The 27,326-nt window shown below is 39.3% G+C and overlaps 1 protein-coding gene across 1 annotated transcript; it reads right to left on the reverse strand.

The window, feature by feature from the left end:
* Positions 1–579: 579 nt before the first annotated feature.
* LOC149110378 (uncharacterized) lies at positions 580–26,605 on the reverse strand. The gene is made up of 16 exons (XM_089292280.1): positions 26,566–26,605; positions 25,218–25,832; positions 21,272–21,432; positions 19,847–20,044; positions 19,017–19,287; positions 16,803–17,079; positions 15,738–16,091; positions 14,783–14,809; positions 13,992–14,181; positions 12,335–12,499; positions 10,391–10,466; positions 9,837–9,961; positions 8,252–8,389; positions 5,232–5,394; positions 4,154–4,371; positions 580–1,813 (listed from the first exon to the last, which is right to left on the reverse strand). Exons 1-16 carry the CDS (start codon positions 26,603–26,605, stop codon positions 1,640–1,642), a joined length of 3,192 nt encoding a protein of 1,063 aa, XP_089148406.1. The 3' UTR covers positions 580–1,639.
* Between the last annotated feature and the right edge of the window lie 721 nt (positions 26,606–27,326).

Here is a 27,326-nt window from a genome sequence, read left to right on the forward strand (position 1 = left end):
TTTTTTTTTTAAGTTTATTAAATTTTGGCTTCAGTAACAGAAGCCTTATAACACACTGCTCGCACAGCACCAAAAAGCAACAGGTGATAAAGTTGCTTGGAACTATGCGACCCTTAATTGTTCCATTGACTGCAACTTGCACTCGATTAAGAAAAGTTTGGAATCAGAGAATTAACTCGAATGTGGGGCTAAAAGCAACGTTGGCTAATCCAGAGATCGCAAATGGGTTGGAATCTCACCCAAGCAAAATGATTTGTTCTTTGCCTCACGTGGCAAAACAGGAAAACAGTGGGTTATCGAGTACTCAAATTTAGCTAGTAACACTGAGCACTGAAAGTAACCCGTTGTTTTTCTAGGTCGGAGTTAATTTTCTGATTTCTAGTTTTTTCTTGGACATTTTACTCCACAAGCAATCACACCGAAGTCACTTAACTGTTTCTTCAACAGCAGTTACAGTTGCCGTTAGAGTTGAAAACTCTTGCTTATTAAAGTAAACAGAACGACCAACTAAAAGTTTACTGATTATCTGGACTAGGCCTCTATGGTGACCCATCAACAAGAAGAGCTGATAAAAAACCATAAAGGAACAAGGATGGTTTAATTAAGGATGGAGAAAATTAACACGGATTACAAACGACGAACTTGAAACAATTACGCTAAACATTTTAAGATGCGCAAACTGTGACGCTCCTTTAATTACTGCGACGACTTACAGTATATAAAGATTGGTTAGTTTCTGAAACTACACAGATTGCTCGTGGAGTTTGGTAAAAGTAAATTACCTACGTGAGTATATAAAATTCTAAGTAAGGTAGCTTTGTTTGTCCAGTATAACAAACTCTGAACAACTCCATCGTGTCACACGTATAAACTGCTTAAAAAAACCCTATTTAGTTAAAACACACTCAATTTTGTTAAAAACACATCAAGAAACTCCTTACTGGCATGCAGAAAACACCAAGTCACAAAATATGTGATTTCTTTGAATCTTAAAGCGCTACTTGATCGGTTGTAAACCATGTTTGCCGAGAATTAAATCGAAACAGAAAGAGCAAAAGAAGTTTGCCTTTACTGTGTCTAAACGAAGACCGAGTAGTCCTGGGTTTAGTCATAGTCTGCTCGTCCCAGGTTTTTGGACAACTGTGTGTGATTCAACCATAAAGAAAATAGCCCGTTTCACGGTTATTTTTTCCAGTTTTGCATTATGACAAAATTCAACGTGGATGCGAGGAAATTTCCAGCAAAAACTATAGATCGCTCGCAATTTTAACATTTACGTGGCCACTGGGGAAGAAATAACCGTAAAAGGGCTTAAGGTTGCAAGAGAATATATGACAGATCACAAATTTTGAACTGCGTAAAAAGATTTAAAGACATGAATGATCATCGCAGTTATGTACACGATTTAAGCATCTTGAAAATAAAGCAAATTCAAGCTTGAGCTGGATTCAAAACCATGACCTACGCGATACCGGTGAAGTACTCTACCAACTGAGCTATCAAGTCAACTGGGAGCTGGTCACGTTGTGTGTTCGTAATATACTCGTAGATGGTGTTGTTTTCGCGATAAAGTTTATTTTTACATCTACTTATATACTCAAATAACTGCCATGACCACTCATTTCTTTCGAAAAACTGGTTATACATATGTTTTGGCCCTGGATGACTCTCTCGCTAACAAGATGTCAAGTTTTCTGTTTGTATCCTCCAGCCATTTATTAACAAACTCCAGCTGTTTATTATTATCCTCCACCTGTTTCTCTATTTTTCCAATCTTTGAAACTTCGTATTCCTTGTTTTCCCTAGGGCACATCTAAAAGGTATAGTTAAAGAAAAAATAAAATTAAAGTTAAATCGGAAAAGAAAAAGAAATCAAATTTCTAAGAGGCAGCTATTTACGAAGTCATTCTTAACTTATTTTAGTTTTTATCCTTATATTATGTTATTTAGACAGGACCCCTTTGATAACAGTACTCTTGCACTGAAGGGTTATCTTGTATAAATATTCGTTATTATTATTATTATTATTAGGCCGACAGTTCCGAGACATAAACACTCTATTGTGTTTGTTATTCATTACTAAATTTTTCTTCCGCGCATGCATATTGAATTATTTTAAACTTTTTTAGGCCACTTCCACCCTACGCATGAGGAGTTCGAAAATGCAACAAACATTGGTCATTTTGGATATGTTTTTGAGAAAATTTGGACAGGGAAATCACATGATTGTTGTCAGGTCGTCGTTTCAGAAAAGCTTCACTTTCAGAAAGTTCTACGTCCACACGAAAACGCAAAGCCAGCGTTTTCAAATTCCTCTGGTTTGAAAAGCGTACTTGACAAGCACCGTTCTCGTGACAGATTAGTGTGGACGGTAGGCCTAATTTCTCTGGCGCAGTGTGGACGTGGGCTTAGATGTAAGGCGTGAAAGCCAAATGTACAATCTGGAAAAGAAAACAGACAAAACCCACTTTTCACAACAAATTTCGTCTTTCAAATTTTTCCTATAAGCCCGCTTGTTTACAGAAAAACTTTCGCGGACGAGCACTATCCATCCGGGTATTTTCCTCGGACGGGCCAATGCTCGCTATCGCGTCATGTGCTCAGTTTAGACAACTAAGAATCGGGGAAAACTTAGTCGTGAACTTTAACACCTGGTGGTGTACGCGCTAGATCGTACCACAGATTATAGCATTAGCGTAAGAACACTAGTGGAATTGTCTTGTGTCTTGATACTCTGAGGGATAACGATATTAACTTTATCTAAAGACAAAATTAAGAGCGGAAAGAAAATCCTTGAAACGATAACGTTGCTTGAACTGTCATAATCAACTGCTAGATCGCCACCGAGAGCTTCAATAGCTTAAGTTTTGATTCAATTCAACTCCTTCAAACCTATTTATCGAGCTTCATAAAAACTGTGGAAAAGAAACATTGTAATACAGTCGAACCTCCAGTAACGGCCATCTCTTTACACCGGCTTCGTCTCTACAACGGCAATTGTTTTTTTGGTTCCAGCGGACATTCCATACATTCACTGTTATTTTAACCTCTCTACAACGGCCACCTCTCCACAACGGCAACGGCCCTTAAAACCCGTCCCAACTGTCGAAATAACCTCTCGACGACGACCAGTTAATCAACGGCGGACTATGACGATGTGTACAAAACCACCCTCTTTTTGGAAAAGGTCGCCAAACTTGATCCCTACCACGCGTCGGTGGTGTCCGTTTCTGTTTACTTTTCGTTTTATTGAGGTTAGTGGAGTTGGAAAATTTGGAAGGAGTTTACTCTGTGGGGGGGGGGGGGGGGGGCGGGGAGGGAGGAAAGGGCGGGTAGAGGGATTCTCAATATGATGGGCGGGAAGCGGGTTTCCCAATGTGATGGGCGGGTAGAGGGATTCTCAATGTGATGGGCGGGAAGCGGGATTCTCAATATGATGGGCGGGAAGCGGGATTCCCAATATGATGGGCGGGGAGAGGGATTGTCAATATGATGGGCGGGAAGCGGGATTCCCAATATGATGGGCGGGAAGCGGGATTCTCAATATGATGGGCGGGAAGCGGGATTCCCAATATGATGGGCGGGAAGCGGGATTCCCAATATGATGGGCGGGAAGCGGGATTCCCAATATGATGGGCGGGAAGCGGGATTCCCAATATGATGGGCGGGAAGTGGGTTCCCCAATGTGATGGGCGGGGAACGGGATACATGGTGTGATAGGCGAAAAGCAGGATTCCCAGTGCGATGGAAACTTGTCTGGAGAATTGATCAAAATCGCGGCATTTCGTAATATTTTGTAACAGAAAGTTAAGAAGAGCACAATGAGGTGGAAACCAGTCAGGAAGGAGAGCAAACCAGGGGAGTTTTCCATTCAAACAAAAAAAATCCGTAAATTTCGCAACGAGCCTAGATGGTGAGGAAAATTCCTGGGTAAGGTTCCGGATAATACGAAAGTTTCCGCTGAATTGCAAACCATTTAACCGAAAATTTTGGGGGTAAGAAATTTCCGAAAATTTGGGTATAACTCGCGAGGTGATGCTCTTTTCCGAAAATTCTGAAAAATGCTGTTCCATTCGTCACTGGAAATTTCAGGAAATTCAAAATTTTTCGCAGAATGGAAAACTCCCCAGGAGTTTAAAATGCACTCTCAAACCTTGGCTAACACACTGCATCCGTCATTCAGGCCTGTGTAAGGGTATAACAAGGATGGGCTGTAAACAATGCTTTGATCCTCTTCATCTTCTAGGATAATTATTCTTTCACCATTCAGAGTAAAGCAAACTGGAACCTTTTCCTGACCATTCTGGTTGAATCTCTCCTCAAACTTAAGTGTACATCGAATGAGGTCGCCCCGACGAGCCATGATATGGCCTGGGTAAGACAAAATAGAATTACTTGTCTTTCATAGTGGATCACTAAAAAACTTTAACGCAACGTTTGTTAAGTAATTTGACGTAAGACAATGGATCGAGGGCGGTAGAAAGTTGAATTCACCGTACAGTTGTCGCACGAATTAGCCTGTCACAGCCGCCTCTCCCACAGGCGAAGCGCGAATCGATTTATTGACTGTAAGTGATCAAGCTGTAAACATGAAGCCGTGTTACCCGTCTGCTGAAATCCTGTCCGCTTGAAAGTTCGTCGCCCGAAGGGCGACGATTCCGGGAAGCGAAGCTTTCCGTGCGAGGCACAAAGTGCTGAGAGAAAGTCTCTTTTCTTACTGTTTGTCACTGTTGGTCCCACAGTCATTACTATATGCGGCATTCATAGTGAGGATAGGAGACGATTTCAATTCAAGAGACGCGTAACACGATCGCATGCTTTGAATCACCAACATATCGATTCGCGCAACAATTGTACGGTGAATTTAACTGGAAATACGTTCAAATACGACTCTTCTGCTCCCTGTGGTCATTAAGAACAAACATTCAAAACGATTCGCGAAGAATTGACCCTGAAGAATACAGTTTAAACTCCAAATAACGTGTATCTTATAGATTATTGTGGATCTGAAAATAAATCTTATCGACAACGCCATTGTTGCTTTGAAAAATTCATGGCTTCGCGATCGGGTCAGTTTAAATAATTGACTGAAAACCTGAAAGCAATCTTGCAGATGTCAGATGATTCCAAAAGGTATCCACTACGCATTAGCACACCTCTACAACTGACAAGGACTAACAAACAAAGTCTTTTTACATACTACAGGTTTCGTTTACACTATCTAAAAATACCTTTGGTTTCCCTGCCAGTAGTATCATTGTAGTAAATTTTTCCATCGTCAGTGTGGTATCCTAAAGATTCTTCGCGCCATCCTGGCATTTGAGTCGTTTCGTAATCCCCTCTCACCACACCTACCCCGGGCCAAAGTCTGGTACCTGTTTCTAAAATGGTAACCTGAAATTGAAAGACCCAATGTTTCAAATTAATTTCTTATGTTATAGAAACGTTACATATCTACAGTAAGAGCCACCATGAAATCTCCGGCGAGAAACAATTCTGACATCAAACTGCAAGAAAATTATAATGGGGCATTTTTACACATCGATCAAAGTCTTCTATGCTCTACACTCTCAAAGTTCATTGTAATGTTGTCACAAAACTTTCAAGACACAAAGACGAACTTGTGCCACATTTGAGTGGAAAATTTAAAAATATATGGCGTCATTTCTATGGTCTGAGACTGTGCAGACCGCGGAGAAACGTGGTCGCTTTGTTTTGTCCAGTTTTGTCTTGTTTTTTTTCAACGGCACCGAAATTCACTGGTGGAAAGAGTAGCAAGAAAAAAACAAACAAACAAACAAACAATGTGAAATTGGCGGGTGCGAATAACAGCTCCTGAGATCATTTTGTGTCCGATTGAATACGACGATTTTCGTCAGAAATTTCGCCCCAAACTTTGCCAATCGAAAAAAATGTTCAACTTTTTTGAAAGTTTGCTCGCGTTGCCTTACAGATGATGTAATTTCTATTATTTTGTGTGCACTCTCATTGACCATACTGAACTCTTTACCAGTTGAACGCACGAGAGTTCTTTCTGTGGTATCCTTTGGGCATAGCTTGAGGGTAAGGAAAAGATGCTAAGTAGAACAAGAGTACATTCTACTTCTGATCTCTACTTAGAAGTTATCCCCTTCGGTGACTCTTTCTTTACAAATCCCTCTTTATTGCTGAATATTCAAACCGACTTAAAATCTCTAGAAGCCAACCGTAATTTGGAAGTGAGCTGGATGAGGAGAAGACATGTATATTAAAATAATCTTAAATCTCCAAAATTAACCAATAGTTCTTAAGTAAAGTAATTCTAGGTTCAGTCAGAGTTTTCAATTTGGCCAATGGCAGGGATGAAGGTTTAATGCAGGTTTGCATCACTGATTTAACTGATGACTGAGAATTGGTCAACATGTTGCTTTCAAACGTCCCCAGTCTTAACGATCTTTGCTCATTTTTGGTTTCTGAATTAATATTCCTTTGTTTTCAGTTCTAATCTTTTAAAGGTAGCGTGTCTTTTAACCAATCCAGTTTCAGATTTAGTCAATCCAGATTGTTTGAATGTTCACGGAAGCTGGAAGAAAAACTAAAAACGATCGATAATAGGCCTGTGAAAGACGTTTAAAAAAAAAAAAACAAAGATAACCAGGTGATATAATTCGCTCAGGTAAATTAAGGCAGGGGTCAGCAGTTATTTTCCTAAAGAAGTGACGGGGTGGTCCAACTTGTTGATAAACAAATATTCTACCTAAAATAATTATTTTTGACTTGTCAAACTTATGCAAATTAGGTCACGTGACCTGATACGGCCGAAAAATCGTGGGAAATCTTTAGACAAAAATGGGAACAGTTTATAAAAAGAAGGTTTCAACTGAACTGGTAAAGGACAAGTCCCGATGCCAACAGCAAAGGAACTATGTTTGGCAATCTTTGGATATTTTAGAAATTTTGAAAATAAACGGCTTTTTCTACTAGTACCCAGTCCCCCCATAAAAGTTATCTATCTTTCTAAAAGTTTCTTTCAAAGTAACTTCACTTTGCCAAGCACAGAAACGATGTACATTAGTACTAACATCAAATTTTAAGGAAATAAAAAAGTGTTCCTATTTTACTTACAGTTTTTTTGGACTTAAAAGATCATGTGACCTAATTTGCATATTTTCGACATGCTAAATTGACAAAAACTGACGACCTTTTGACCTGGCAAAGTTTCATGCTGCAACAACTGCATCTTCAAAAGATAGACTCTTCCGGGACTTTTCGGGTGAATAAACCCCTTTCCATAATATACTTGAGCGGAATGATAACGAAAATAAATAAATTAATAAGATAAATAAATAACTTTGTTATACCTCCCAACTCAAATACGTTTTCCGATTGGAGGAGAGCGTGTCACGTGTCGTGGGTCAAAACTCGCTAACTCCCTAGGGCGAACAAAACCCACTAACTCCCTCGGGAAACAACAACTTGAACTTTAGACTCACTTCACCTCGGGGAACATTGAGGGTCTCAGGGAAACAAAACTCACTGTTTCCCTTGGGGCCAGCCATGAAGTGCTTATTATCAACGTGTAAAAATTCTAGTTCACCGTAAAACAGAGAGCTGATTGAGGACACCTATACTAATAAGAACTGTAAAATTCCAAGCGTAAAAAGATTAATCCAAAGTATACGGGACATAGCTACAAGCTTTGGTCCCCAATCTGAACGACCCACCTTTAGACCTGGATTGTTTGAATTGCAATCTAAGATTTGTTTGGCCATAATAATACAATCACAAATTCCGGATTGAGTTTGGTTGAAACAACAACATCAACATCTATTATTTACTCTTCTTCTTGCAAAAATTGATTAAAGCTAATTAAAAGTTATAATTAATGACAAGGGCACTGGCAACCTGAAATAACCAATGGGTTAGGAAAAGGAACGTTTCCAAATTTGAGAGCAATTTTGTTGCTCATCAAAATGATGCAATATATAGTGGCAAGAGGGGTTGAACTTACTCTTCATTTTTTCTTGATTGTGGCATATCTTTTACAATATCTTTCTCAAAATAAGAACTATTGCTTAATCATTTGCATTGCCGTGTCCAACATAAACACATTTTCGTTACGTTCCTTACTCACTACTGATTAAGACAAAAGAATGAAGAAATGGAAATAGATAAAGATCATGGTGTAGTGTCACCTGACCTGATACAAACAACACTCTTTATTTTCTAAGTACAACCTTACTTGTTCGTGGACTATACTGTTGTTACCTACCTCAAAATGAGGAAAATCTGGAGAAAAGGGTTGTAAGTAACGAGCTCCGTGATAACACTTCTCTGTTCGGCAAGACTTGGTACCTTCACATGTCAAAAGTTGTCCCTCTATTCGAATGCCCTTGTGTATTTTCCACGCCTCGAAATAAATAGAATGGGTTGAAAAATTCTTAAAACTTCTCGGCGGATCGTTCAGGATTTAAAACAAAACACGATTTTTATCTAGTAGCTGACAAAAATGGAAACCCTGAAAATGAAATGTCTAATTCTCACAAACTTTCACCTCACCTAAGGATGTACCTTCTTGGGTAATTCAGAAGGGAGGCATGGGAGTACCAAGTATTATTATCACTTTGTCGGGCATTATGGCGCATTTTGTGGGCTAAAATGAAGAATTTGCCGATTTTAGCCCGCTGAAATAAGCCAATGAAATGTGAGAATCAAACAATTGTACGATGCAAGCAGGCAATCAAAATCACAGAAACCGGCGTTCTTGTTCGGACATTCTTAGTCGTTGGTTTCTTTCAAGAGAAGCCACTGATGTAAATACCGCGCGTAGTAGCTCCATGGCCGGCGGCGAAAAGCACGTAAGTTTTGCAGCTTCAAGGCAAACGCACCCAAACGCACCCAAACGCACTTAGTTCCACCAATTACGCCAAACTGTCAGTTCAGCAATAGACCATTTTACAGTTGTCTGCTCAGTGACCTGGCCTTTGTATGGCAGCGAGGCTAGAGTTGACCTTGTTTTGATACAGACCTCACCGCTTTTGTTGTGTAAAACAAGTTGTTCTGATGCTAACTAGGTGCATTTACATGATAAAAGCAGTGAGGTCTGTATCAAAACAAGGTCAACTCTAGCCTCGCTGCCATACAAAGGCAGGTCACTGAGCAGACAACTGTAAAATGGTCTATTGTACAATTAATTTCAACACTTACAAATAAGCTCTATCGAACTTTCCTTTCATGTCTTCTACAATTTTGAAACTCAAATGGTAAGATTTTGTAATTTATAGCCAGCTTCGCTTGATATATTGTGTATTTTCATTGAGGGAAAATAAAAGCCATTCAACTTGCAAACGCTCGCGTGATTGCTCGGACTGTTTTGTTGTTATCTTTTTCACTTTTTATTTTCTCATGCCCTCCAAAGTGATAATGATAGTAATAGAGTTTATGTTCTTGGGCATAAATATGTTTTGGGCCCTTCTCAGAGCTCATTTTAGCCCTCGTTTAGCGGCTTGGGCTAAAATGAGTCTGAGTTGGGCCCAAAACATAATTATCCCCGCGAACACAAACTCTTTTGTTTTAACATATCAAACACAAGAGACCGTGTCTTACCACAGTTCCAAACACCGAGAAGAAACGCACAGCGGATATTTTTTGACGAACTTTCAGGTGAAACACTGTCTCGAGTTTTTGATATATCTTCTCAATCGAATATAGAACTTAGGAGAAAACGGAGAAATAAGATGGTAAAAATAACCCTAAGATCAGGAATCTAAAAAACGTCACTGCAAGGATTACCTTTGTTTTAACATGGCCAGTTATTAAGGAATTGTTAAGTACTGAGGAACAATTGAAATGATTACCTCTGGGCCACGAGACAGGATTCCTTGACCACTTGTCTGGGAATGAAAGGTAGCAGTGAGAATCTGGCTTGCCATTTGTCTGTTTCTCTCGGTCTCCTGTAGCACATGATCAAGTTTCTTCTCGTCTAAATGATTTAAAAGATCAAAATATGAGAAATGTTCTTAAATCACAGAGGGGGGACACAAAAATCTTTAATGGTAGCTAGCCATGTTGCATGGCAGGAACAATGGAAATGTTTTGCATTAGAAAGAACATTTTTTTCCCTAGGAAAAAGAATCTATTGTTCCTGCCATGCAACATGGCTGCCGTGCAAAATCTCTATAGATGAGTTTCATTAACTATTTTAGACACTAGGTTATACCTAGACAACTCGATCTCTGTTTCTTTCGACTTTGAAAGTTGGCGCGGGGCTTCTAACCCGCACCAAGCATCAGTCGTTGGAAACGTCGAGCTCGCCAGCGCTGTCTAATTGTTACAGAGGGTGTCTTCACAACGGGTGCTGAATAATCGTTCTACCAAGAAAAAAGGAAACGTTATACTGTGTATAATTTACCTGTTACAGGAAACAAATTTTTATAACTTGCAAAGTATCCCTTTTCAAGGTCTTCAAAAATGTCCTTCTTCTTGAACTTAAAATCAAACAAGAGGACAAACGACATTTATAAATTGTTACATTACTTAGGCCCCGTCCAGAAAAATTTGAAAACGCAGTTTTATTTCCATGGTTAGGTCCATCGTCCACACTAATCCGTAGCGAAAACAGAAGAATTTGAAATCATCGGCCTTGCGTCTTAGTGGAGACGCAACGAAGACGTCACGCTGATCATGTGATTTCCCTGCCCGAGTTTTCCTCAAAAACAAACCCAAAATGACCGGTGATTGTTGCGTTTGCGGGATCTGATAGATAGTTCCTGTGTTATATATAATAGCCCACCTAAATCTTTGAGATACCCCCCCCCCCCCAACCCCGCAAGTAATAAACTAAAAAGGGTAATTAAGTAAACTCATCAAGCTAAACTCAAACATATCAAATAAAAATTGCCATATCAATTAGTAATAATATCAGTAATGATAATTGCACGTGCAATGATTAACTAACTGTTTATCAATGGAACGTAGTTGTTAGTGCGGTCGACGGTATTTGCAGGCAAATAGTTGGTGAGCTGATGCTGTTGGTTAAATAATTAATTAGTGGTATCCTATCCAGGAGAACTCGTCTGTTAAGACCTAGGGCTTATATTACTTGGCTTCACACTAGAAGCTAAGTTAGTTTCAAGTAAGCAGATGCCTCAAGTGCACTTGAAAATCTCAAGTCGCACTTTAGAAAACTTGGCTTCACACCTGATGACAGAGCGTCGTGAGTTTTTATATGTTTTCCAATGTACGTAGTTTTGCCTTTTTAACTTTTTACCTTTTTTAAATTTTTAAATTTTTAAATCTTACAGGACCCCTTTGATAACAGTACTTTATAGTACTGATGGGTTAATCCTGTCTAAAGATTCGTTTATTATTATTATTATTATTATTATTATTATTAAGCATTTTCGCAGTAAAATCAGTCATACATATCACAAATGCGATTGTTCGGCAATAAAATCATGAAGAAATGCATTGAGTTGCTTCGTCGCTAAAGAGCAACACAGCAATAGCAGCAACACAAAGGAACAAACGACAAACGACCGAGAAAATGCATTTTTGTGTCACCTGTACAATGTTCAACAGAGTTGTTCGGGTGCAAAGAAATGCCCTGGTTGAAACTTAGAACAACAGCTGGTTTGTGATTTGCAGAAGAGCATTTGGTGTGGTATGATATGAAAAGCGATGGTTTAGGCTGTCTCTCAAAATGAAATTCAAGCAAGTTTTATCGGTCCGTTCATCAGAATTGTAGCAACGCTGCTCATTGCTTTCAGTTGGCTTCCATTTCCTATTGGTCAAGTGTGTTCTCAAGTGTGGTGAAGACCATACTTGGCGGCGCACTTCGGTTTCTTTGATCTACGAACGTTTCCATGGTCACTAATTTAAGTCCAAGTGAGTACATTTTACCCCTTCACACATAAAGTAGGTTCCAAATGCACTTAAATTTTACTTTCAAGCTCTAGTGTGAAGCCAAGTATGAAATTTCGTTATACGGCTTTTGGATAAACCTCGAACAAAGCACTAAATGAACGTAAAACGAATGTAGAAATCTTTCATGTATTATATTAAACTCGAAAGACCGTGTTTGACCACATTTTCAAACACCGAGAAGAGAGTTGGAAATACGACGCGCAGCGGAGTATTTTTGACCAACTTCGAGGTGTTTGGAAATTTGGTCAAACACTGTCTTGAGTGTTTGATATATCTTTTCAATCGAAACTTTAATTAAGGAGAAAATGGAGAAAGAAAATCGTAGAGATCAGATATCCAAACACCGTCACGGTCATGATTTCATTGTTTAAACGTGATGAATTATTAATAAGCTTGAGAAGAAGTAGTTCAAAATCACCAGTAACGTTACCTCTTTTGTCATATCATCCTTTTCGTTCGATCTCCTTGCCATACAGCTAAACAGTAACTGGCCGAACCTGTACATGATATTGAGAGGTACTGGTATTGGATCATAGTCAGCGTATGCCTTAATTGTAACCGCTCTCTTGAAAGACCACTTTTCTACTGACTTTTCCTAGAAAATAATCAGACATACAAGAAAGAAAGTACAGTGTTTGAATGGGAATCGATAGCAAACTTTATTTAAGTACTGATTTTGCTCAACTTATGAATGACAACTTTACCATACTACGTAGTAGTTTGCATTCACCCAATTTGGAGGACGTAGCTGGGCTAGAAGACGCTCAGTTAATTTTTAACTTCCCATACATTTGTAAATAATTTTTTTTCTCGGCAACCCAGCCAAATTTACAGACAAATGTATGGAGATTAGAAAAATTAACTGAGCGTCTTTTAACCAGGTTACATCTTTCAAACTTGGTGAATACAATGTTCTACCTAGTATTGTAATGTTACCATTCACAAATTGTGTAAAATTCATTTTTTTAAAAGTTATTTGCCATCGGATTCCCATACAAACACTATAATTTCTGACCGCTCTGCCTATCCGTCAAGATGGCGTCGAAAACCGTGATCAGGCCTATTTCAGAACATGCAAGAAAAATTATATTTCCCCGGAGGGTTACTTACCTGACGGGGAGATGTGGTTCTTCGAACCCCTCGTAGACTGATATGAGCAATACTGGTGCGTTTTTTCGAAGCATTATAAATTTTTCAACGAAACGCATCAGTATTGCGACTATCAGTCGGAGAGGGCCGGAAGGAGAACTGCGGTGACAGAGAAATGGGTTAACACACTACGCAACATAATTTGTCTCTAAGAAGCGGGTATGAAGATACTTTGACTTGTTAATAGTAGACTACGACGGTAGTGTGCTGTAGGGCCTGATTCCCGACCTTGTTTACATATCACCTAAAACAAGAAATTTCCTTTAGCCATTTCATCTCTCATCAGTCACAATGATCGGCGGATACAACGTGAAAAACCGACGGGTCTAGAGTCGCAGAGTCCAAGCGAGTCTTATGTTATAAGGTGCTTACCGTACCCAAACTCAGTGAAAAGTCAAACGATGTCAGGTCAGGGACTTAATATTCCAGGACATCAGGGAAGTAGGCAAGTCTTCTCCTTGGCTCACGGTAAATTTTGGTTATTGTAAGGGTGTAGTTCCATGACTCGATGGACGCAATCTTATGGTATGAAAAAGTTGCTAGCATTGTAAACTTCTGGTGGAAAATTATATCATTGCCACTCAGCAGAATTATTTTTGCTCTCAGTAAGCGAGGAAAATCCTTTTCAATTTGAAAACCGGAGAACGAGAGTGAAGTTACTCAAGAAGTTTGATTTTCTCTGGGATACGCATCGAGCATTTCTTGCGCCTCAATTTTCTCGTACTCTCCGACTCTTGACTATTCGATTATTCAACTAGCGTTATTCAACTCTCGACAAGATCAACGGCGAATAAACGACAGCAGTTTAATATCTGTATTGGGATACAGGAATATTGAGCGACGAACATCGAAAATGGCGTTGAAGTCAATCACGGTTGGCACCCTTAACTCCAGAGGCCCGTTGGGATAAAAGAACGCTTTGAAATAAATTCTCTCACCTTTGTTTGCTCATAAGTGTGGGAAAGCAAAGCTATTAACATATTTATGAGAAGGATGACCCCCCAGATAAGAAAAGCAGCATAGAGAATCTGGGCAAGAGCTTCTGCAGGCAGGTCCACAGATGTCACAGGATGGAATTGTGATAACCCCACAAGAGAAAAGCCCAGGTGCTTGAACATCGACCACCAACTGTCAGATAATGAAAACATAAGTGAGTGAATATATAACTAGAGTAAGAGCCAAATAAATAAATAAACGAATGGATGGATGGATGGATGGATGGATGGATGGATGGATGGATGGATGGATAAACAAATCAATAAATAGATTAATTATTTGGCGATAAAAGCTAACGATAACAACGAACGACGCTTCGACCCCTCTGAAGTCATTTTCAAGTTAAAAATCAGCACATACATGCAAGTAAATTTTAAACAATTCATGTTGATTTCGTTGTAAACTTATTGAGTTTCCAACCTTAGTTCTGCTAGTTCCGTTTACACTTCTGGCCTCGTTCTGCTGTAACAACATTTCTCTCAGTCTTTGAAATGACTACAACTTCGCAAGGATTATGCTTAAGACTAGAAGACCGGGTTGAAGTCTATGTCAAGTCGATCAATCCTTCAGCCGGTTTGGAAACAATCAATTCGGTCTTGAGAAATATTACACCATTTAAAAGCAGTTTTTGTAACTGCAAACACTATTACTCCAAAGTAAAACAAAAAGAAACAAGGGTAAACTCAGCATAACTTTCAGTACAAGTAAAACAAAGGTTGTTTTGCGAACTTACCATGAAATTCCAGTCTGATAACAAACACTGGAAAACAAAGGAATCAGAAATTTTTAAGTATAAGACAACCGTTGTTTTACTACTCCATCCTGATTAACATTCAAACATCGGTTTGTAATTAACTGATTTCTTCTTTTTTCACCCAAAATAAGGGGGGAGCTGGGCCCCTCGGGCCTCTCCCCACCATCCGCCACTGCTAACATTCGACTCTCAGTGCAGAATCCACACAAATAGTTTCTAAAACTAACCTTCAAAGAATTGTAAATTTGCAAAACCGTGTGATTAGGATAGACGACAAGTCCAATTGTAATGCTCATACAGAACCTATTTTTAAGAAGCTTAACTTCCTTAAATTTCTAGATATTCATTTAACGCATCTAAGTCAGTTTATGTTCTCGTTTAGGAACGCTATCCTCCCTCGAAAATGTGAAAACATATTCAAAATAAACAACCTAACCATTGTTACAATACAAGGCATGCAAACTCCTTTCGTCTACCATTATGGAGAACAAATATCCGGCAATTCTCCGTATTCTATCGAGGTCCTAAATTTTTTAACTCTCTTTCACCGGAAATTTCTGGCTCTTCATCACTGACATCTTTTAGGAAAAAACTTAAAGCATATATTATCGGTAACTATTAACTCTGTCATAAATAAAGCTTGTCATTAATTACCTTATTAGTCATCTGGTGTTTCTTGAGAGGGAACCTAAGTTTACAGTTTTTATTAGTTTCCCTCGCTATTTTGTTTTCTATCCTTTGATATATAAATTGTAGTTTTGTATCTTCATTGTAACCTTGTATATTAATTTGTGTTAGTTAGCAATCATTGTACTCTAATCCTATTTTTGTTTGTGTGGCAAATCAAATAAATAAATCAATAAATAGTTTCTGTGATCTATTGAAAAGAAAATTGTGAAGATTTAGATCAAAAAGTTTGAAGGTGTTGACTCACAAGTCATTTGTGTGCCCGCTTTCCCCAATAAAAGTCTGCTCAGCCATGAACACTTTAACCAAAGCAAAGGAGAAGGCCAACGTGGCTACAATGAATTGTCCAATCACTATGCGAATGTCACTGAGTATGTCAAACAACGCGATCTGGATTGTGCCGACGTGTTTTGACTGTTCCATGACGTGACCAAAAGCTCTAAACGTCAGGCATAAGGTGTTAAAGCCATATAAAAAGCTAGCGACAAAAAGAGCTCGGTCATTCACATCTCGCGCGGACCCCGTAGCAATGTATATTCTCAGTATGAATATTATCAAGTACACTACCAGACTTGCGGAGTCAAACTTGTTCCAGCAGTCACTGAAATGAAAGTAAAACCATTCTTATTACAAAATCAATGAACTGAATAAATCCAGCTAAGTTTCAACCTATCGATCGATTGCTCATTCATGAATCAATCAAAAAGTGATATTACGAAGCCATATGATCGCTTTCCGGCATCCAGTTGCCCTGCACGATCATACCGAAATGCGTAATAAGACGAATTTAATTAAACAGAGAAGTTTAATTAAATATATGGCAAACAAAATTGGAATTGGCTTAGGTGGTCGCGGATAAAGTTATCAAATTTAAACGCACGAGCCCTCGGGGGAAACATGCCATGTGAAAAGATCTTAAAGGAGACCAATCAGGGAGAGGCTTTGAGCTTCATTTTACAGCTAAAATATATCACTTGAAAATGGACATGACAGCGATTTTTTTTAATTCTTCGAGTGCACCCCTTCAAGACAGCTTGGCAGTTAAAAATAGTGACGTTTCGTCTTGAACATCTTAAATGAGATCAAAATGCTTGATTTCCACACCCTAAGCGAGATGACGAGTATCCCCGACCTTTACACATGGAAGTCCCACCCCCCAACCGCGCGCCGCCCCCTCCCCCCCCCCCCCCTTCCCCGGGTACGAGACTTACCTCTTTTCTACGATTTCATTTCCTTCCTAACCTAACCCGTGATCGGCTCTCTCGCGGTACCATTGTATAACGGATGAAAAAAATTAACATAACTGATTTACCCGAGATGTATGCAGAGTGAGTCCAAAGCAATGCTGTTCGATTGATCTCCATTTTTCTTCCTTTGACGCCTCAAACGTTTTACAATGTCAAAAATCTGTTTCCACTCTACCAGAAAGCGTCCAAAGAAGAAAATAAAGATGGCCCATTCCAGTCCACTGAATGGTACACTTGATGGCGCCAGGCACAATGCATAATGCAGTACAACGAGGACTATGTAGCTCCAGGTGTCACGAGCAAACTTCAAGTAAGGAATTTCCAAGTACTTCAGATAAGCATCTGCAACTTAATTTCACAATTGGACAGCCAGCTTTCCACATAAAATTGTACCTTTTTAATTTCCTTAAATTCGAATTTATCATGCCAACTACATTCGCAGCACATGTGGTAAGGAAATAGTCCTGTTTTGGAAACACGAATATTTTACTCCTAAAGAAAGACGTGGTCATAATCTACAGTTTTGATAGGAGTTGACGGATTGCAATATGAATATTACATTACAATGTTCACAAACCTTTTTTTAGTCGACTGCACTTGATTGAACATGTAGTTGAGCTGCCGGTCGCACTTTCTGTACAGAGCAACGAGAAACGTTTTATTAGTTAATTGTAGGTCCACATCAGCCTCATTGGCTGCCAATTTTGTAACCTGCATTACTAAATAAAATTATGACGACGACGACGACAACGACGACGATGACGATGACGATGACGACGGCGATGACGATGACGATGACGATGACGATGACGATGACGACGACGATGATGATGGTGGTGGTGGTGGTGATGGTTGTGATGTGTAAATTAAATATCTTCGCTTTTATGTTTCGTATTGTACATTGTATTTCATATAAATTATATAAATCGTTGCCCCGATAATCGTAGAATTTAGAATGGCATTGAGAGACTCTCTGTCGACCGGAATGCTTTGCGAGCGTTTGTTTTCGTTTTGATTCTGAAAGAAAGCGTTAGAGAAATCGAAAGGATTTTGGGCATTTGGCGGCCTTGGATTTAATTTACTGGTAAAAACAGATGTAATATGTTTGTTTTTGATGCCTTTCGGCTTAGAACTTTCGTATTTTGAAATTCTGACCTCGCGTCGCTAGGTGACAACTGTCAGCTACAAAGTTCCTGCCACCGTAGGCGCCACGCCGAGAACTGAAACAACTCCATAAAATAAACTTGCTTTTTTATTTTCTTTCACAAGCGTTTTCATACAGAATGTACAGTTTTTTCTTCGCTTAGAGTACTGCCTTAGTCGTGATGCAAAAATCCCTACACGCGCTTTAGAATCCCTACAGTGTTTTTATCGATAACCGGTCACGTGCGGATAGTAAAACGTTTTCAGTATGCTCATTTTGAAAGAAAAGTTTTCTTCCCAAGGAATAAAACACAGCTAAGAAAGGACTTAGTCTCGTCAATAAAATTTCAAGAAATCTCGCCACAGTTAAGCTGAAACTGGATCAATCGACAGGCGATGCGACAGGCGATGCGACAGGCGATGCGATAGTCTTTCCAGAAGGCTGAAATACGAACGAAAATCAAATCAATTCACTGTCACTAGCCTGTCTACAGCAGACGGGAGCAGTATTTTTTTTGTATCCGAGTACATCGTAACTGTTCCTCCACCAATTCTGGACATATTTTCTGAGATAATTCTCTTGAAAAGTCTCTGTGGTCTAAACCTTCCACGGAGGTTCTTCGCAAATCATATCGTACCGGCCGTTGTTTAGCTTCTCAAATATGTCACAAACAGACCATTTTCTACCAAATGTTCTCCTCAATGTTAAGGGCGATGATGAATCTTGTCGTTAAAGGCAACACATGTCGCATAATCCAGACGGATGCTTTGGATTATAAAGGATTGAAAAGCGAAACCAATCGACAACAACAAATTGTAGGTTTCGTGGACCACGGAACCTCGGGTGACGTATGCAATGCATGTTGGTCGACAGAGAATCTTTAATATTATATTTCTGACATTAGGGGAGCTATAGATATTTAATGCTGGAATAAATAGCTTTCTAGGTTAGGGTGTTTGGTGAGTCCAAGTTACGGAGGTGGACAGGTTATCCGTTTTGAAGTAGTCAGGAATGGGTTCTCCTCGGAGCTGATATAGTTTTACTTTTATACTTAAAACGTGATCAGAAGGCTGTCTAGACCTTAATTCGTTACTATTAGTGTTTTAGAAACAATATGTTGATACCCTGTATTTGCCGAGCCATGGTTGCGTGCGGGAAGTTGCGAGAGCCCGTAAAAAAGCGTAACAGTCAGGCTCGAGGCGAAGCCAAGACACTTTCATACAGATACCTTGTTTTGTTGGTGTTTTCAACAATGAAAACACAGCAAACAGGATAAGAGAAAACGCTAAATCGAATAGACAGTAAATGGTGAGGAGTGGTTTCAACCATTTCCATTCCATCTCTTCAATTTCACGACCATGCCATTTTCGATGAACTTCTTCGTGTGTGACTGGATGAGTGAAAAACTGCGGTAGAGAGAAAGAGGTTGTTAGTTATTTATCTGTTTTGTTGTTGTTGTTGTTGTTGTTTTTGTTTTCTTTTTCAAACATCAATTAATCGATCAATCATAATGATTAGAATGTCGTCGCGTTTGCTGAACTTTGCTTGACAAAATCTCATCTTGGAACCGCTATCTGGAAACCGCCGGTTGATTATCACGTATTTTGACCTTACAAAATATTCTCCCTAAAACCTTTTGGCATATTTTGAACAACTTTCTGATGGCTTGCATTTGACCAGGCCATGTGAGAGGCGGAGTTGTAAAGATCAATGTTCGCTGTCTCATAATTGTTAATCCGGTTTCCCTCACTTGTTACTTTTCCATTGACAAACTATGCTAGAAGCCAGAAAGTTGTCAAAAAGACATTAAAGACAATAAAAAGTTTTCAAAGAATTGTCTAAAATCTTGTAACGTGGTAATGGAACGTTGCGTAGTATTGCAATTCTAAAATGAACTGATATGACACAGTTATTGCAGGAGACAGAAAGGATCAAAAAATAAATGATGTTTTGCTGTAGTGATACCTTTTTCTGTTCGAACTCGATGGCGTCGTCAAGGATTTCATCCAGGAGATGAACTCCAAAGTCTTTACGCAGTCCTTCATCATCTCTCATTGGATCAAGAAAGCTGGTTGTGAACTCTTCCACAGAGTTTGCCAACTGATTAAACCTTTCTATATCGGCCCTCTTTGTTTCTGCCAATCTACGTAACTGGAAGTTAACCTGATGGTAGAACAGAGATAACATGGGAAGTAACCTAAAGCTGACTTCGGAGGGAGGGGAAAGAGGAAAGATTCGGAATTCTCTCTTAGAGGGTAAATCATAGATTCTGGTCACACTTAAGGTGTTCCAGGCGAACCGCTACTAATTTTAGCCGTCAAGGTATCTTTCAGGGTTGTTCTCCAAGAAATAAAAAACGCTGTCAGGTCCGTTTTAAAGTGGCATCTTCCACGGGTAAAATTATGCTTGAATCACACCCGGATTGGTCTCCTTTTAGGGCTTAATTGAAATTTTCCAATGAGTATCCTCGACCTGTTCACGTGGTAGTCCCCCCCCCCCCCCTTCCCCGAGCTGACCAGCATACATCCAGAGGATATTATATAAAAAGGGGAAAGTGGGAGCCACTAGATCTGTCTGCAGAACTTATACTCTCAGAGATGCCCTGACCAATTTTTATCTACAGCTGAAGATAAAATTGTAGCAACAGACTTCCTGAGAGTATACATATTACTATCATTTCACATTAATTTACCATTACTTGTGTACATACATGTAGCCACTTAATGCTTGTAAATGCTTACAGAGTATAATTATGTAGGTAGGCTATTGAAAGTTTCACCGAAATTATTTTAGGGAGAAAACTTAAGGAACAACAGAATTTCTGAATTTTTACCAGATACAATTAAGATTCAAGTTTTTGTAGACTTCTTCATACACAACTTTGTTCCTTGAAGTGTGGTAAACCTCAGCAGAACGGTGATCACCACGAAACACATTAGGAGAAATTGTTCTATATTCTTGGCTAATGTTCGTTGTTTATATTTCTCGAATTGCAGGAATGTTAACAGTGGCAATTCTGATGGAGAGATCCGACGAGATACCTGAACTGGAAAAGGGTTTGCTGAAAAAGTATTTATATAAGCACTTGAAACAAACACTTTTTGTTATTCTCAGTGAAGTTAAAAGAGGTGCCAATCAAAATAAGTTAAACAACTTGCCGCATCAGCATTCTCTTGTTTCGTTTTCCATGGCAGTAATTTCAGTTTCTACTGTCATCTCAATGCAATATATTTCTATTGTTTGTTTGCTCTTTTTTGGTCGGATAACAAGAAATATCACAATGCAACAAATGTATTACATTCTATAGGGTTAACTTGAGTATAGTATTCCAACTGCTACCTTAATTTTCATCATCTGACTACATCAAGAAATTATAACGGCTGTACATACCTTCATGCCCATTCGCAGTGAACTGGATTCACAATCTTGGAGTGCCCGAGGTGTAACCTCCTTCTCAATATTTTCAAAATTCCCTTCCTTGATAGTGTCCATCAATTCTTTCTCCTTCCTTCCTCTCTCTAAAAGATATACCAATAACTTAGGCCCAGTTCAGACGTCGTGCTTCTGCCGTGTCGAACTAAATTGCGATTTGGTTCGACTGTAGCACGGCAGAAAAACAACTCTTATTCAGACGTCATGCCAGAGTCGGACCAAATTCAGGATTTACTATAATGCCTCGTAACAATTCTCCTCCTAACTCCTCGTGGGGATGCAATCTTGCCAAGCATATTAATATAATTTATGAATTTTGTTTACAGGCGACAGAAGTACGACGTTTGAACCGCTGCCGGGCCAGAGTCGTATAGCTCGACAGAGCTTGCATTGTCGAACTTAATTGCTTGCCAAACTTAATTCAAAAGTTTGATTCAAACGTCGTGCCTCTGCCGTGCTTTTGTCGAACTTAAGGAGGCTTACTACAGTTTTGATGGATTATAACAGCCCAACTTCTAACTCTTTTTAGAAAATGTTCCAAGGTGTTTTTCCTTTCTCTATTTACTGTTTGCTTTAATCATTTACCATTCTATGTGAAACTTGAACAATTAGACGTCAACAAATGGCCAAAATGAAAGACCGAGTACTTAAGGAGAGACTGGGCACTAGTAGGTTAAATCACGTTAAACTCAAAGTATACCTGTATGAACCCACCTCAAAATTTCAGGAATAAAAAATTGGCTCTGATTTAACATTGATACAAAGTAAAATAAAAATCTACGAAACAAATATTTCGCAAACTAAGAAAATGTGAGATCAAAAATAGCTCAAAATCTGTCTTAAAATTTTTTTGAAAAAATTTGGCTCTAAATGTGATTCACCCCTACAAATCAACTGTGAAAATTTCATCATGGGTTGTGCGCTAGTTTTCCGAGCAATTCTCGATCAAAGACTAGCTTTTACAGCCTTGGATTAACCCTTGGATGAGAATTGAATTGCGCATACCTTATTTAAGCGCGCGCTCATGTGACGCCATGTATCGAGTGCGAGAAAGCAAGAGGAAATTAGAGCTCTTTTACCGGTTGTTTATCGAGCTTTTTTGTCCTATATTATTGGTCCTAGTATTAAACACATGTTTGAACAGAGTTTAAAATTATTGCTACGTACACCGAAGTGATTTAACGCCAAGTGGTTTTCGTTTCTTCTTAGGCTTTATCAGGAGCCATAATCGGGGACGGAGACCGCAAGCGCGCGCCATTTCTAGTATTGGGGTTGTCCCCATGATATGGGACAATAATTCTATTTTTAGAACAAATTGCGCCATCGCCGGAGGCACACGCGCGTACATGCTGCGAGGATTTTTGCGGATTTCGCGCGGAAGAAATGGCGTCCGAAATTCCTGAAATTTTTCATGTTTTTGGCCCACAACTCAACGCGTTTACGTCTGTTGGAATTTTGTTTAAGTATTTTCGTCGTAAGCTGTTCCAGTTTGAGTGAAGTAAGACAGTGTCGAATTTAGGTATGTTCCGCTTTAAGCTTAGATATATATCGCTGACCAAGTTGTGTTCTGACGGATGCTTCTTTTACATGAGCTGTACATTACTCCACTTTAAATCTCACATATGTTGAAGATTAACAGCTTTTCCATTACACAGCAAAAAACAGCTGGATATGTTGAGATATAGCAGAGCTTCAGGACTTCATAGTTTCCTAGCTCCACTTGCCACACGCTTGCGAGGAATTTGCCAGTCTATCACGACCGAAAGGTAAAACAAAATAATTGCTAGTTTGAGTTTCGCCTGAATTGTGAGCAACGCTTGACGTTTCATCAAGGCCCAAAAACTTTACGTCCGTAGAGACTGCTCAGTTTTATTCGTGTAAAAATCCAGTAAATTTTCTGTTGTCGATGAATGAGAGCGCCCGCCGATGCATGTTTTGTTTTTGTAGTCAGTAAACATGACAAATTGTACTTCCGCCGCACTTTCGTGTGAAAACGTACATCGAACTCAAACAATGACTGTATAGCTTTAAATATGTTTAAGATTGATAAATGTTTGAGAACATATTAAAAGCTAAGCTTAAAATATGCGAATAAAGCAGAAATAATCAGCAAAGTTACGATGACGCTTTCTTTAATCAACTTCGAATAACGATTTCGACTTTGTTGATCGAGTTTAAAATATCAAAACTCCTTGTCTATTTTCATTTTCGCAATGTAAAACTTGACTATGCCTATGCTGAAGAAACACACATGATGTTAGTAGCCTTTTTTGCGTTCGTGAAATTTGTTGCAGCATCTCAGCACAAAAGATAACTAAAGAAATCTTTGTCAAGATTTGCTGACAATTGAAAAACCGACTCGGACTTGAAAGTGCACGAGCTGCAGTATGCAAATGAGCTAATTGTACGCGTCAGACTTTCCTTTCAAAAACTTTTGCAAACTCACCAAAGAAGCAGAAACAATAAGAAACCATCAAAACAGGTTTTGGTTATGATTAACCATTGTCCGAGAAACTCACAAATTAACTCGATACCAGAGTAGAGAGTTTTCTTGCTATATTCTTAAGTCAGAACAAACGCAAAAACATACGCGTAAGCTTACAACTAGCGCGAGCAGATCTTATTATTCATTCCCAGCGCGAGATTGAAGTCTTGTTTTCGACCCTGAAAAACCCACCTTTTCCGTTGGCTAAGAGCATAAAACTACATATAAGCGCCCTGGTTCTTAGTCCCTGCCTTATTCCCTGCCATCGCTGTGAAAAATACGCAAGAGAATCTCTCAACTCTCACCATTTGATCATGCAACGTGACAACATCCACGCGAGAACCCCGGACATGTGCGTGGATCCGCGCGGGTATATGACGTCAGGATGGCGCAATTTGTTCTAAAAATAGAAAAATTGTCCCATATCATAGGTACGCGCGGATCCCAAGACTTACGGTCTCCGTCCCCGATTATGGCTCCTGGCTTTATACATGCGTCATTTTCACACGCGCGATTAATACTAACGTCTGGCAGGCGCGCGCTAGTGAGTCTCTAAAAAACTGTAATAGGCCAGCTTAATTCCTGAATTTATTTTGGCACGGCAGAACCACGACGTCTGAACTGGGCGTTTCCATTCAGGAAGCAAAGAATTTCAATCTACATCAATCTACATAGATAAAGTATGAGGAATTACAACACGTATTTAAAACAAATAATAAAATAAGAAATGAAAAAATACAATATGCATATAGAGTAGCCACATCAGCCTTCACTGGATTTCATGCCGATCCTCTAAGCGTCCTAGCCTGATGTACAACTGGAATTTGAAAATGCAGGTTTTTCAGAACCTTGGAACGAAAACAGGAGTACCCGGAGAAAAACCTTGGGGCAAGGCGACAACCAACAACAAACTCAACCTACATATGACACCGAGTCGGAAACGAACTCGGGTTACTTTGGTAAGAGGCGAGCGCTTTTACCACTACACCATCGCTACTCCCTGCCCCTTACAACACATGAACGTTTGCATCACCGTCAACTTTCTTGACCTCTGCTTCGTTCGCGCTTTCATGGATCGAATTTAGATATTATTTTACAAAGGATCTGCTTTCATTACTTTCGATTTGGTTGCCATTATTTGGAGAGCCGACCTCAGACTCCTCAGTTAATCTTCCTTTGTAAATGAGCGTAGTGGTTTTTGCTTTTACTCCTTGGTTTTCAATTTGCCAAGTTCGATCTGCTCAGGTCGTCAAAACGTCAAACTTTCTCGAAAATACTCTCATTCAAAACTCTCATAAACTACTCTTATCGTCAATTTTTACATTGCTGCTGTTTTCTGTCAGTTTCAACTGCAAAAAACAAAAGGGCGCGAGAAAAAGACATAGATTTTACAATCGAAGTTATTTTGGCTAGCCTTACCTATTGCCTTTATTTGTTTCTCGGTCAAAGCGACGTCATAAATTTCCATGGCCGTAATTCGACCCTGAAAATATGGGTCTTTATCACCTATTGCACCTATCCTGACGTTATCTTCAGTAGCAAGAGGCATGCCGACCCTAACATTCTGCTGCACTTGTTTTCCATTCAACCACAGACTTGCCATACCAGTTTCGTGGTTAAAGGACGAACCAACATGATGCCACTGGTTTAGCGGTAGAGGCTGATCAGTAATCAACCGTGACGTGCGTTGGTAATTTCTGTCGGTAAAATGGGCGGACAACTTCCCCGATACCATCCTCATATGAATACCAAACGGATTTCTTCTTTTACAATTGAAGATGGGTCCGTCTGTACTCTGAGGATATATCCAACATAACATTGTGATGGAATGCAGTGTGTCTAGTCCTCCATTGTTTGGGAACTCAATATAACTGCCAGCTTGACTTTGGAATAGGTATGAGCCTTCGGCCCTGCCTTTACGGCCAGCTGCTAAATTGACACCTTTAGGGGTTAACCGGGGTTGGCGTTTTTTTATTTCCTGTGTTTCATACTTGCCGTTCAAGGGATAGAAGGCAAACGGTTCTGGAACACTTTCTGCACAAGATTGAACAGAAAAGAAAGGAACGTTGATTATGCAAGATTGCACAAACACAAAATGATAAAATGAGAGCATTCATCTAAAATTTCTAGGGGAGCCTGCCGATTGTCCATATTACAGGTGAATACCTCTTTTTGTTGAAACTATTCCCAAACATCTTCAAAAATTGGCTTGTTTTCTGGCCTCGATTTTCGTCATGCAGAGGAAAAATAGTAAATAGGCTTTGAATTGGCGAAATTTTTTCTCGAATTCTTCCAGAAATTTCCGTGTCCGTGCCTGACCGTGAAAAGGGAAAATTTGAAATCAAAAGGGACTTCGCATAAAAAGATCAAGTGAACATTCTTCTCTGAAATGAAGAATTAAAAGTTGAAACCGAAAGACGACTCTGAAAAAAGCTTTAAAAGAAGAACCGATAGAGGAAGCGTTAAGATTCGCCGGAGTAAAACACTCGATAAATTCATGATACCCCTTAATTGATATCTTTTATGATGAAAGCGGTCGTCACATAAGCTCTAAGCTGACACGAGGACATAATAACTATTATTGGAGCAGTTTTGTGTAGGGAACCTTAGTTGAACATTGCTGTGTCAATTTCCCCTAAAAGAACTCGTATTGTAGATGGAAACCTTGAGAAAAGTTCAAAGAATACAGAATAAATCAAATAAATGCTGTAAAAAATCTCGTTCATAGTAACTTGGTAATGTGTTGTTACAAAAAGAATGTGCTTACCTCGCTCTGAAGGCTCCTCAGAGCTACTGCCACAGCCCATCCTACAATTGATGTAAAAAAAAAAAGTGTTGTTATTTTCGTTTTGTTGTAACCTCAATTTCACGGAAGTTTATCTAGGGTTAAAAATCTACAATAATTCCGTCTTCTCGTCATAAATTCAGTTTACCTGATTACCTAAGAGGAAGCGCTTTCTTTTACGCAGATTTGAGGATTTTCGCGAACTCAGTTGATTGACTTACAAATATATATCAGTTATGAACTGATAATCTCCGAGTGGCTCGATAACTCAGTCATGCCATGATGTAAGCGTCCGCACACCTGTGCAACTGCATAAGGTACTACGTAATTGAAACCAATGTTTCTCTTCCTTTCACTAACATTTCGTTTGTGGGTAAACAAAACAATTTATTGACATGAAACAGAAATAGACAAAGAAAAATGTTCCCTTCCCGGAGAGGGAGGGGTGGTTAATGGCAACAGATAGGAGGAACTGACCTTGCGTCGACGCTCAAGAGACCAGTGAGAAGAAACCTGAACTGGTCGATGACAGAAAAGAACCACACAAGAAGGGTGTGTCTCTAATTAAGCGTTTCGACAAATCCAAACCACCAAATCGTAAATGTTTCTGCTGTAACCGCTATAATTCTTTAGAAACTACTTCTGTTTATTACTTGCTGAAAATTATCCGGTGTTTTTTAACACAAAAAATAAAGTGTTTATTAAATTGGGAGTCTCCTTGATTGCGTTGATTTTGTTGTAAT

This window comes from Orbicella faveolata, unplaced genomic scaffold (assembly GCF_042242905.1).
Source record: "Orbicella faveolata isolate gen_17 unplaced genomic scaffold, um_ofav_v1 contig_24, whole genome shotgun sequence".
NCBI classification, from domain to species: Eukaryota; Metazoa; Cnidaria; class Anthozoa; order Scleractinia; family Merulinidae; genus Orbicella; species Orbicella faveolata.

What these genes read in the sequence shown, in the direction of transcription:
- LOC149110378 (XM_089292280.1), bottom strand. Translation starts at nt 26,605, where the DNA reads ATGGGCTGTGGCAGTAGCTCTGAGGAGCCTTCAGAGCGAG. An exon ending in CCGCACGCAACCATGGCTCG is followed by an intron (nt 17,080 to 19,016) that starts GCAAATACAGGG and finishes ATTAAGTTGCAG; the next exon opens with ATGCTTATCTGAAGTACTTG. An exon ending in TACTGGCAGGGAAACCAAAG is followed by an intron (nt 4,372 to 5,231) that starts GTATTTTTAGAT and finishes TGTCTTACCCAG; the next exon opens with GCCATATCATGGCTCGTCGG.